The 12,947-nt window shown below is 39.2% G+C and overlaps 1 protein-coding gene across 26 annotated transcripts in view; it reads left to right on the top strand.

Annotated features, from left to right (window-relative positions):
* The window catches only part of MCF2L (MCF.2 cell line derived transforming sequence like), a 262,711-nt gene that overhangs the window by 210,904 nt on the left and 38,860 nt on the right, over positions 1-12,947 (top strand). For 22 of the 26 annotated variants that reach the window (XM_043505613.1, XM_038367742.2, XM_043504747.1 and 19 more), the window contains 4 exons: positions 8,873-8,992; positions 10,295-10,411; positions 10,947-11,096; positions 12,500-12,624. In XM_043505613.1, coding sequence (XP_043361548.1) covers positions 8,873-8,992; positions 10,295-10,411; positions 10,947-11,096; positions 12,500-12,624 — 512 coding nt within the window. The remainder of the gene's footprint in view (positions 1-8,872; positions 8,993-10,294; positions 10,412-10,946; positions 11,097-12,499; positions 12,625-12,947) is intronic. The other 4 variants (XM_038367762.2, XM_043505299.1, XM_043504959.1 and 1 more) reach the window with 1 other exon arrangement.

The following is a 12,947-nucleotide window of genomic DNA, read 5'->3' on the forward strand; positions in this document are numbered from 1 at the left end:
GCTTTGAGGACTAGGACCCAGGCCTTGAACTGGCAGCAGAAGTGGACTGGTGACCAGTGGAGGGACTAGAGCATGGATTCAATGTGCTGACCGCAGCCTAAAAACCCATGCAAGAGCCAGGCAGTCACGTTTTGTACTATCTAGAACCTTTGCATTTTTTTACAGTCAGCTTCAGATACAGTGAATTAGGTAATCTAGACACTGATCTCTGTGGCCAAGGCCTGGTCCAGAGGGAGTGAAATTTCCTAGTGAGCTGGAGATAAAAGAATATGATGTTAGTAACCGATGTTACAGTCATACAAGCTTAGTGATGAGTCAAACAGGACTCGTCCTGTTGAACCATTTTGATGAGTGGGAGCTGTATAACTTCATGGGACTGGGAGTTGGGGGGAAGTGTTCCAGCTAGTTCTTCACAGCATGCCCCCAATCAACCACCATCACTTTGGGCTTGCATGGATTGAGTTTATACAAGCTGCTCTCCATTCAGAAGCTGACATTCTATAGGCATTGTGGTATCTTAGGAGTGTCAGTGATTGCGTCAGCAAAGAAGAATACGATTGTTAATTTTCTATCTGTATATTTTGTTTCTGATTGTGTAAAACTTAGGTTTTTTTAAAACATAAGATAAAACCGTTTTATTACACTTGTCTCAATTTAACTATTATTTCCTTGTTTTGTTGGTTTACATTGTGCATTTAACAGCAGTTTGTGTATAGACATTTTCACTATTTCCCTGATATAGTCAGTCATTTTTCCCTTTTATTACATGGGTTTTTAACACACAAAAAGAGGAGAGAAAAATACTTTTTAAATGGGGTTGTAAAGCCACAAGCATTATCAGGGAAACTTGAGAACAGACCTAGTGCATAGAACTACTTTTAATTTTGTTTTTTTAAGCTGACTAGAATTTCAAATTAAAGATATCCCTCTAAGCTCATCTAACTCAAGCTTCCTGACAATAAGCCCATATAAGAAAGCTCATCTTGTGCAGGATTCTGCCATTAAACCATGTTGGGTGATTCTGGCAATTTACACTGTTAATGTAGTTTCAACAGATATACCTGCTTGCTGCTTTATATACAGGTTTCAGAGTAGCAGCCGTGTTAGTCTGTATTCGCAAAAAAGAAAAGGAGTACTTGTGGCACCTTAGAGACTAACAAATTTATTTGAGCATAAGCTTTCGTGAGCTGTACGAAGCTCACGAAAGCTTATGCTCAAATAAATTTGTTAGTCTCTAAGGTACCACAAGTACTCCTTTTCTTTTTTGCTTTATATACCGGAATTCTGACATACAGTGTCTTCTGACTTGCTATATACAAGTGAATGTAGAAGGAATAAAATTGCATAACATTTTCTATTATTACAAGGAAATGTAGATATATTGAGTACTGTACATAAAATGAGATTTCACGACTACTCATTCTAGTCCAAGTACTGTAAATAACTAAAATATGCATCTGACCTTGTCATGTGAAATGCGTGATACTAGACTGTTTCTAGCCCTCTCTGTCATTTTGATGGTTCACATATTTGTCACATATCCTCTCTGAATGCAGTTATTTATTCAGCTGAAAAGTAGGAAATCTTAAAAACTGTCTTTTTGGATTAGCCAGTTGTCAGTTCAAAGTCTCACGGTGCCACTGCTTTTCTTTCTGACCTCTTGGGCAGAAGATCGAGTTGTACTGTAGTTCCTTGGGGAAAACATGGATTGATGAACTGTGAACTGTCATGTATAGAAAGTGGAAATTCTGATCTTCCCAGGTGATGTTTACTATGTTTTTACCCATGTATTTACCCATTCTACAGTTACTCATCACTTAGTATCCAGCATAGTAATGAAGCATGGAATGCTTCTTTATCAACCCTCCACAAGAGCTTCTTAATCCTAGGGTGAGTTCTGGTGCCGTAGGAAGCTTTCATTTCAATGACCTTCCAAGCTATCATTAAGATTATATATAAATTTATTCACTTTAAATTCTGCTTTAAACATAGCTGCATTTTGTTTTTGTTTGTAGGTACTTTCGCTTTCCACAAATTAGAGCATAGTGGGAAGCTTCCCGTCACTTAAGAGGAAGGGAGCAGCTTAAAGGCTTCCTCAAATCCTGGCCAGCTGGAGAGGAGCAGCCTACTTCCCAGCACTTAACAGAAGCCTTGGGGAAGCCAGTAAGTGGGCTGCTCCTCTTTCATTTAGCCAGCTGGCAGCTCTTTAGTGCTCCAGGTTTGGGACACTCAGAGGACAATAGAAAGCATGGTACAATTCCCTGGAGACATAACTGATCTTCATTTACTGGAAAGCTCCGACTTAGTGAATGCACTGTATGTAAAGAAATTTTTACAAATCTGAAAGGCCATGCTGTTCTCCATTGGACTGGATATGGATGGTGTCAAAGCCAGGAATCTATATGTATTTAAATGAACAAATGAAATAGATTACCCACTGGGATTAAGAGTAGTGTCAAGGACTGTGCTGATCCCTGAATCCCTCAGCCAGTTTGTGTGGTTTTGCAGTATTTTTTTTCCCCTCTCCCATGCAGTATGAAAATCTCAAACACAAGCTGAAAGTGACTGACTAAGGCTCCAGTGATCCATGTGGATGACCCCACCATTGAAGCCAATGGGCTCCATAAGGGCCCACCGCAGCCACCTGCATGGAATCTGCTTGCAAGATTGGGACCCACCTAACTGGCTCTGTACAAAGTGCAGTCAAACAACAGTAGAGAAAGTATTTTTTTTATTCCGCTCTCTTTTAGTTCTAATCATCTTAGGGGTTATTTCTGACAATAATAGATGAACATTTCAGCTGGAAGTGTGATTTTTTTTTAAAGGATTTTGCATAATCTGAAAAACTGATGACCATTGAGGTTATCCAAAGGTGACATGTGGGCCTTATGAGACCTCTGTATAATTGAGCTTTAACTTGTGTACGTGCGCGCGCGTGTACATATATTTACGTTCTGCGAGTGTGTCTAACTTGTTTGTATTGATTCAGTGATCAAATTGCCACTTTTTTAACAGCTTCATAACTGTGGCAGGATCTACTAACATTGACTCGGGCATACAAGAGGAGATTCCCTTCGTTTTTTACTTGTCAAAAAAATTGGCATCCTTTTCAGTATGAATTCCCTTCAAAACCTTCTTTTTGGCTTCACTGTGCATTGTGACAAAGTTCCTGCTCTACATTGGTGGGTCTTGCGCTTATTGGTGGATTTGCTCATCTTGGAGCTTCACAGCAGCCCTCAGCTTGGCCGTTTTTCTGAATTCACAGTCCAGGTCTACTCTTCCTGTGTATGACCAGGAGTTGGGAGGATTTGGGGGGAACCCGGGCCCGCCCTCTACTCCGGGTTCCAGCCCAGGGCCCTGTGGAATGCAGCTGTCTAGAGTGCCTCCTGGAACAGCTGTGCGACAGCTACAACTCCCTGGGCTACTTTCCCATGGTCTCCTCCCAACACTTTCTTTATCCTAACCATAGGACCTTCCTCCTGGTGTCCGATAATGCTTGTACACCTCAGTCCTCCAACAGTCCACGTTCTCACTCTCAGCTCCTAGTGCCTCTTGCTCCCAGCTCCTCACACGCACACTACAAACTGAAGTGAGCTCCTTTTTAAAACCCAAGTGCCCTGATTAGCCTGCCTTAATTGATTCTAGCAGCTTCTTGATTGGGTACAGGTGTTCTAATCAGCCTGTCTTAATTGTCTTCAGAAGGTTCCTGATGGTTCTGGAACCTTCTCTGTTACCTTACCCAGGGAAAAGGGACCTACTTAGTGTGGGGCTAATATATCTGCCTTCTATTTCTCTCCTATAGCCATCTGGCCTGACGCTGTCACAGCATATAAATACTACAGGGAGTGGGCTGGTCCAGTGGTGTAGCAGCTGCTTACTGTGTAATAGAGAATGTAAGTCATGGAATGGATTCAGGATTCTCCTAGGCCACTGTAAGCTGCTTTATTGAAGCCTATAGGGCTACATCTATACTGCAGCTGGGAGTGAGACTTCCTGCTCTGTTAGACAGACCCACGCTAGCGGGACTTGAGCTAGCATGCTAAGAATAGCAGTATGGAAGTTGCAGCTTGGGCTGGAGCCCAACTGACCCCCTAAGCTTGAAAGCACAAGCCACAACATCTACACTGCTATTTTTAGCATGCTAGTTCAAGCCCTGCTAGCACAAATGTGTCTGCCTTGGCTGGGAGGCTTGGTTCTAGCTGCCGTGTAGGCAGACATACCCAAGGTAAGAGCCATTCAGAAACTTCATTGTTAGCCTACACAATGTAAAGCACAAACATGGATTTTGGAGAAGGAGTCTTAAACAGCATTGCCATCCTAGACAAAAGTGAGGAGCCACTGTCTAAAGATGGTGAATGTTAAACGTGAGAGATTAAAGAGATTCTGTCATGATTTATTTCAGAGTAGCAGCCGTGTTAGTCTGTATTCGCAAAAAGAAAAGGAGTACTTGTGGCACCTTAGAGACTAACAAATTTATTAGAGCATAAGCTTTCGTGAGCTACAGCTCACTTCATCGGAATGCATCCCATGAAGTGAGCTGTAGCTCACGAAAGCTTTATGCTCTAATAAATTTGTTAGTCTCTAAGGTGCCACAAGTACTCCTTTTCTTTTTGTCATGATTTAGTCATAGAGCAAGGTAATATCTTTTATTGGACCAGCTTCTGTTGGCAAGAGAGACAAGCTTTCAAGCTACACAGAGCTCTTCCTCATAGGTATTTTATAATAACTTTATACAGAACTGATTATTAAAGAGAAATAATTTAAAATAGGTATCTTTCTTTTCATGGTGTTATGCTATTTATTTGTTTGAGTATTTCACTCTGCTTGGACAATAAAATTAGTCTGGTCATTCCACTTTATGTTTGTAGGTACTTTCAACTTTTGATTCTCCTATTCGAGCATAATGGTTCACAACAGTGCAGGGAATGTTTTTAAATTTTAAAAACAAAAACTGTTTTCACTCTGAATTATTTTTAATTTAATGAAATAAAATCAATTATTTAGTTCTGTAATGCACTTCAGAAATTACAAACGCTGAATTTTGATTCTAAACTGAATTGTGTCCCTCTAAAAGGGCTGCGGAGTATACTTCCTGAAATAACGTTTTAGGGGAAAATGTTAAACAGGTTAATTAAAGATTTTTAGACTTGGAAGATACTGTTTGTGGAAATTATTCCTGGTTATTTAGGGTTTTTTTCTTTTTCTTATTGATACCTGTGGGTAATAGGTGTGAGAATACCTTGCAAGAAATTGCAAATTCCCATGGACATTGAAGCAATCTTCAAGAAATAGAACTCGGATCAATAAAACCATCTAATAAAAAAGCCCTATTCCTATGAGAAGGCCACTGTAGTGTGGATTAAGCAAAGAGACTATTAGTAATAATGTACATTAGTTACAGAACATTAAGTATCTAATTCAACTGTTTGAAATACTACTCAGTGCATCCTCATTTCATGGTTTGTAGCATTCTGCTTGAGCACCACAGAAATGGATATCATACAGTCGGAATACCATATTGCCTTCTGTGATGTTGAGACGCTCATACAGTAAATTCTTGGACATTCTGTGTATTAACCTGTTTTTACTGCTGTAGTGGTTTGCTTCGTGGTTAGGCATCAGGAGCCAATCCTGCTTCCACTGAAGTCAGTAGTAAAACTCCAGTTGACTTTGAGTCTGATTCTGCTCTCTCTGAACTCAAAGGGAGCTTTGCTATTGACCTGAATGGAAACACAATGGGATGGGTCAGGCCCTAGGTTTGGGATACCTATGCTCGCGGGAATTGCTAGTTAAATTCTTAGCAGGTCGAGTCAGCTTTTCAGACATACAAGACAGATAAACTGGGTACCATGCATTTTACTGTGTTTCAAATGAGACCTTGAAAACAGCGTTCCTGTCCATTTTGTGCAGGCACTAAATATCCCATGGCACTTTTTGTAAGAGTAGAGGTTTGCTCTATTATCACATGCCAAAATGTCCTCTCCTATCATTGATGTGCAAAGTTGTATGCCCTGAACAAATCTGTAAGGTCACTACGCTCTCTTCATTCAAATCCCTCCATCAGACCCACTTCTCTTGTAATATCCACAACATATCAGTGATGACTAGGTTGTTCAGCAGGTAATAGCTAATTTTATTTTTATTTATAACTATAGGTAGAAGATACTTTAGCTGTTGCTCTGTTTTAACTCTGTGTAGCCACATAATGTTATGTTCATTGCCCTTGTCCGTCTGTCCGTCCTTCCTTCCTTCCGTGATTTATAAGACTTCTTCATTTCATATTAGATTGTATTTTCAGGGCAGTTGAATACTTCTTCCTATGTATTTGTACAGCACCCCACATAATGGGCCCCCAATTCTGATTGGGGCCTTTGAGCTCTACCGTAATTTAAATAATAAGAATAGCTGGCTGTTATCTTCCACTCCACAGGTGGCTACATTTCAGATGTAATATATGGTTTGGGAAGCATGGTAGTAGATGCACTATATAAATTATTATTACTATTACACAAATATTTCTTAACAACATTGTAAATAGTGTGTACACATAAAAGATGGTTTCAATCACCTGCTCATCAAAGGGCTTCTGGTCATGGAATATACTGTATGTGGAGGAAGTATTACATCAGTTGCACATGGATGTGAATATTTAGGTCCTCTGGTGAGGTCGAAAGTTTATATATTGTGAATGCTGACTTTTTTTGGCAAAGTTTACCTTCCATTAGTGCTCTGATATTGACAGCACATCTTGGCTGCAGTAATTTCACTGCATCAATTGCCAGAAAGAGACGTGGTACCGGGAAATGTATCTTCCTAAATGACAGAACTGATGGAAATGTTGAACTGGTGAAGTTTCAGGAGCCTTCTTTTGACATTTAGTGATGGACAGCAGAGGAAGATACGAGATCTTTCTTTCACACGCCTGGCTATCCTACAAATATCCAACCTATTTATGGGAGGGTAACACAATTCCTGGAATGACTCACTTCATGGATCAGTACTGCCTGTAAGGATGTTAATACGTGATACTGCTGTTTTACTGGTATTGCAGTGAATTGATTGATATGTCTGTGTACCATTGCCATCTATTGGGTGGCATTTGAACTGTTCCACTGTGTCAGTTCCTTTACTGCTAACAGCTAATGGTGATTCAGTCGATAATGAGGTGTGCTTTTAGAGTCAGGTGCTCCAAGGTCTGTCCATGGTGCTGATGTGACGTTCCAAATGGCCACAGTGATAATAGTGAAGTCCTAGACTGTGAGCTGTTTGGGACACAGACTCTGTCTTAATGTGTGTGGAGAGGATGTACCATGTTGCGGGTACTATCACAACATGAATAATAATAGCTTGGGTGGCCAAGGATTTGTTAGTGTTGTATGAAAAAGAAAGTACAGTAATTTTTTTCCTGCATATTGTAGGAATCTTTCTACCAATTTTCTCATTTCCTGACCTGGAAATCCATAGCAGTGTCCTCTGAGTATAAAATGTTAACTTTTTAAGTAAAATTGTTCTATATTTTTGCTCCCCTCTCTTACATTGTGAAGAATTTGACACTTATACAATAAATGAACATTAACCCATAAAAGTATGACATTAGTAACCACACATTAAATTAACCCATGGCTTATCTTTGTTCTTAATAAGTTGGCATGGAGCACTATTAAGAAAGCACTGTGTGGTTTGTTATGTCTGCTTACTACACACTGGGCTTCATAACATACATGTTGCTGGACTGGAGTGACATGCGGTTTTGTCTCCTTTTGTCTTTGCTCGTTCTAAAGTTGGCTAGTTCACAAAGTTAAAATGTGTTCTAGGAATGTCTCTTATGTCATGTCCTTGTCTCTGCAAGTCTCTAGGACTTTCTGAAAAAGGCATAAAAAGAATGCAGTTATCTAGATAGTGATGATGTGAGCTCAGATAAAGAGGAACAGCAGGTACCTGCCCAGCATAGTTTACAGTAGCAGTTCTCCAATGTTACCACTTCACATAGAAAGATTTACATATTCCTTCAACTACTGATTGATCCCTCTCGACTGATTCCCTCCTTGCTATGCAGAGTGTCATTTACAGGTGGGAAAGGGAGTGTGCAGATAGGAGAAATGGAGGCAAGTGGAGATGAGAGCAAATATGTAGGCAAAAGTAGAGTTGTACAGTGCTTGCTCTTAATGCAGAAGGAGAGGGGAAACTACTGGGCAGTTTTGAGTGTGGAGTGACTTAGTCTAAGCAGCAGGAGACAAAAATGATCTTGATAGCATTGTTTCAGATAGACTGGCTGGGATGGAGAATAAGTTTATACATCTTTCCTGTATTTCCCTTGGATCAATAATGATAAAAAAAGAGTGAAATCTCACTTGATTCAGATTAATGACTACCTAGTCTGACATTTTAAGCTAATGCCTGAGAGAGTCAATTATGATGGTAATAGTTCACATGGCTAGCAATAGGCAAGGTATGCAAACAGACCAGAAAAGATAATCATAATGCATTCAAATGGCAATGGAAAAAGATAACTATAAAAGAACTACAGCTGTAAGTTTTAATGAGCCTCCTTTCTATCAATCTACTGTCCTTGAACTATAACATTTATTTCAACTACATAACAGTAATAATTGCTCTGGACGGTATAATTCATCATTCAAACACTTCACAGTCCAAGGTGGAAAATAGTTAAATCCTAATTCCCATAGATGAGTGGGTTTAAAAATGTTCTGATTACAGGCCTTTTTGAGATTTTATTCAGTGAAGCATTTACGTAGGCCTTCGGTACACTCAGGACGTGGTTTAGCATGGGTTTCATATAGTCTAAAGATACATTTATAGAACCCAGTGATATAGAAATTAATGGGACAAACCTGTTTAATGATACTTACAGGCATCTTTCCCAGGAAACCTGCAGCTGGTACTTGTTCTGCGTCCAACAGGATTTATCCACCGAACTCTCTCAGACCTCGCTTTCAAATTCAACAGAGATGAATTTAAAATGAAGGTACCTGTAAGTATTTCTTTGCCTCAACTGTACTAGCAGTGAACTGTTAAGGTACTTAATCTGGACAATGTGCACATTAGCAAATGGGAAAAAAATGCTTACATGTTACTTTAACAATTTGTCTGTGTTGTTCCATGTTGGTATTTTGTTCCCAGGGAGTCTTTTTAGACAAATAAGAGTATTTTAACATGTGAGTAAACATAAAATGAATGATCTAATCTAATATCAAGCACTTAGCTAAACCCTAGCGTTAATATTAACATTTTATAAACGTACAGCTTTATTATGTAAAATATAGCGTATGTATTTTTAAAAGACTATTTTGTTCATGTATATCCATTGTGTAGTGGCAGATCTTGTATGTTTACATCATTGAGCAGCAGGAGGAGGATTTCATTCCATTTCAAACTCATATTACTGAATATCATTTATGTTCGCTTACACTCCTGTTCCTCCTAACTAAAACACCTTATATGTAATATAATTTTAATGATACACAGCTACAGGCTCTGATTTTTCAACCCAGCCTCCATTGTTTTCTTCCCCATGATTATTTGTGGGAACAATTAATGTTACTTAAACGTCCAAGTACCTGAATGCAATCATAAAGTTGATAGCAGAGCTGTCTAAGCTACATCAGTTTATAGCCATTGAAAATTGTGGGTGAAAATTTGCACTCACAATAATATTTTCCTGAAAGGTGGAGCCTGGATTTTTTACGTGTGGCCCATAATATAGTATCATTGGACGATTTCTCATGTGACTGTGATGACTTAAACGCCTTTTTCTTTTGTTTAGATAATGATGCTTTTTACCTTAACTCGAGGGACATCTTCCTCAAAGTCAAAAACTGGATTATAATTGGGAATTAAAGCAAACATTCAAAACTCCAGTTGCATGCTATAATTTGATTCTCTCCCTTTCCACACAAGTTAAGCCACATGCCTATGATGTCCTGGGTATGACATAATTTAACCGAATACCATAGCTTTCAGAAAATAGCCATATGTAGTGTTCCAAAAGCAAAGATTGTATGTTGTACAGTACACATGCCTTACTTAACACATACTATTCAGCCTGAATAAAATGCTGGTAGTTATGTCTGCAGTCGTTACATTTGTAACATCTTCCAGCATAAACTACATTGAGTTGATGTGATGTTGTATACATGAAGGGAATAAATCCACCCTATGCTGCTTCCCTTGATTTCAATCTCCTGAGTAAAGACTGCAGGATTTGCCCCAGAATTCCTAATATGAGTCTTGTCATTTATTTGGTCTTATTAATTCTACTCCTTTATGATTGCAGATCATAATGCTGGGCTCAGTAACAGAATTGCATGGTTATATTGACAAAACACAGCTAACAGAAGACCTTGGTGGCACTTTGGATTATTGCCATAACAGATGGCTCTCTCACCGCACTGTAAGTCTTAGTTGTTTTTATTTTTCGCAGTTTAATGGGCCCTTCTGTGTTGTACTCTGTCATATTTATAAAACACATTCTAATTAATGCAAGCTGACATCAACTGAGTGAGGAGATGATCTCAGTGGAACTTAATCATTTTAGAGAAATAACATAAGTAGTAACTTTGGGAGTGGTTTTCTTAGGGTTTTGGAGCAAAGGAATATTGTTGTTTGGGAGCTGGGGGGCAGGGCCTGGGTGGGTGGTGGTGTTACAAGAGAGGGGGGAAAAGCTCAAAAATGATTCCAGGTTATAAAAATGTGTGGAGAATGCATCTGATGTAAGCATAGAGAAAATATGCAGTTAAGAAGCTAATGGTGAAGGTGTTTTATTTACAACTCTTGTTAGCAAAATATTCTTTAAAACAAACTTTTAAGCCAAACTTTTTAGTTGTAATCTAAAGTTTGCATTTTACTGTGTGGGGGGTGGTGTGTGTGTGTGTGTGTATGTGTGTATTCAGAGCATGAAATGTCTTTAATGGTTTTATATTCCAAAGGCCATAGAAAGTTTTGCCCTAATGGTTAAGCAAACAGCTCAAATGCTTCAGTCCTTTGGGACCGACTTGGCTGAAACAGAACTACCGAATGATGTGCAATCAACCAGCTTCCTTCTTGCAGCACATAGTGAAAAGAAGGACAAAATGAAGGTAAGTATGTTATAGGAAAATACCCTGCTTTTAGTTAGCACATTATTTTAATTATAACTAGCAATAAAAATACAATTGAAAAATTGGAGAGCTTTTGAAAATATTTAGATAATATTAAGAATGTGAAACCTTTGAAATCTTCTTAAAGCTGCCTGGCTATATTTGAAGTTTAATAAGGATCTTTATTCCTTGCAAAAATAATCCTGGAGGCTAAGAAGATATAGCACATACAAATTATGATACGTTTCTGTAATGGAAATTGTTGTACAACCAAAGATGTAGTAATGGGGATGTTCATTTTTTTTATTTGTATGTGTGCGCATATATATGAAATTCTGATTAGGAATGGACAAACCAGTTCAGATAACATTTTTTAAACATTAATAATTTGAACCAAAACTTAGTTTGCCGGCAGTTTCAGAGTACAGCAGCAAAAATTCTCTAGGTAATTGTGGCACAACCAGAAGCACTGGAAATCTTGAGAAAGTGTCTGTTATCATGAAATTTACAAAACAGGTTTGAGAGGTTGGAACAAGCTTGGAAAATGTTGAGATTTAACCTTCAGTACCTTTAATTCATTACTTTTAATCATAGAAGATTAGGGTTGGAAGAGACCTCAGGAGGTTATCCAGTCCAACCCCCTGCTCAAAGTAGGACCAACCCCAACTAAATCATCCTAGCCAGAGCTTTGTCAAGCCGGGCCTTAAAAACCTCTAAGGATGGAGATTCCACCACCTCCCTAGGTAACCCATTCTAGTGCTTCACCACCCTCCTAGTGAAATAGTGTTTCTTAATATCCAGCATAGACCTCCCACACTGCAACTTGAGACCATTGCTCCTTGTTCTGTCATCTGCCACCCCTTGTAATAGCCTAGCTCCATTCTCTTTGGAACCCCCCTTCAGGTAGTTGAAGGCTGCTATCAAGTCCCCACCCCTCACTCTTCTCTTCTGCAGACTAAACAAGCCCAGATCCCTCAACCTCTCCTCGTAAGGCATGTGCCCCAGCCCCCTAATCATTTTCGTTGCCTTCCGCTAGACACTCTCCAGTTTGTCCACATCCTTTCTGTAGTGGGGATCCCAAAACTGGACGCAGTACTCCAGATGTGGCCTCACCAGTGCCAAATAGAGGGGAATAATCACTTCCCTCGATCTGCTGGCAATGCTCATACTAATGCAGCCCAATATGCCATTGGCCTTCTTGGAAACAAGTGCACCCTGCTGACTCATATCCAGCTTCTCATCCACTGTAATCCTCAGGTCCTTTTCTGCAGAACAGCTGCTTAGCCAAATTATTGTATTAAATTGTTCTTGCCATTCTTCCTATAAAGAACACTTTATCTATGGTACTTTGCAAGATTTCTTTAGAAAGACCACTAAAACGTGGTTTTTTTTGTTTTCTGCAGGAGGATTTGAGGTTAGCACTAAAACAGGGACGTGATATCCTTGAAAGTAATAGAAAGCCAGTTACTGAGAACCCAGACTGCAAACTCAACCAAGATCAGCTTGACAATCAAACCACTGTGGAAAGGTGAGGTGAATGAAATATGGAGCATACGTTAGTTTTTATTTTTCACTTTTTAATTTTATTATCTAGTATTTAATTTTTATACATGTAATTAGCAAATTGGCAAAGTGATTTAAGGTGGTAAATATTTAGAAGGTGTTAGTAGGCAGTACCTCGTCTGCTCCAAATCCTTTGTTGAGCAAAGTGCTGTAGGGTTCTATTTTCTCTCCTTTGCTGCTCAGTCTGCATGATGATAAGCATTCAGTTTGGGTTTCACTACCATCAGTATACTGATGACACTTTGCTCTGTATCTCCATTCCATCTGGCTCAGATGATGCAGTTGATC

Source organism: Dermochelys coriacea, chromosome 1 (genome assembly GCF_009764565.3).
Source record: "Dermochelys coriacea isolate rDerCor1 chromosome 1, rDerCor1.pri.v4, whole genome shotgun sequence".
Lineage (NCBI taxonomy): Eukaryota > Metazoa > Chordata > Testudines > Dermochelyidae > Dermochelys > Dermochelys coriacea.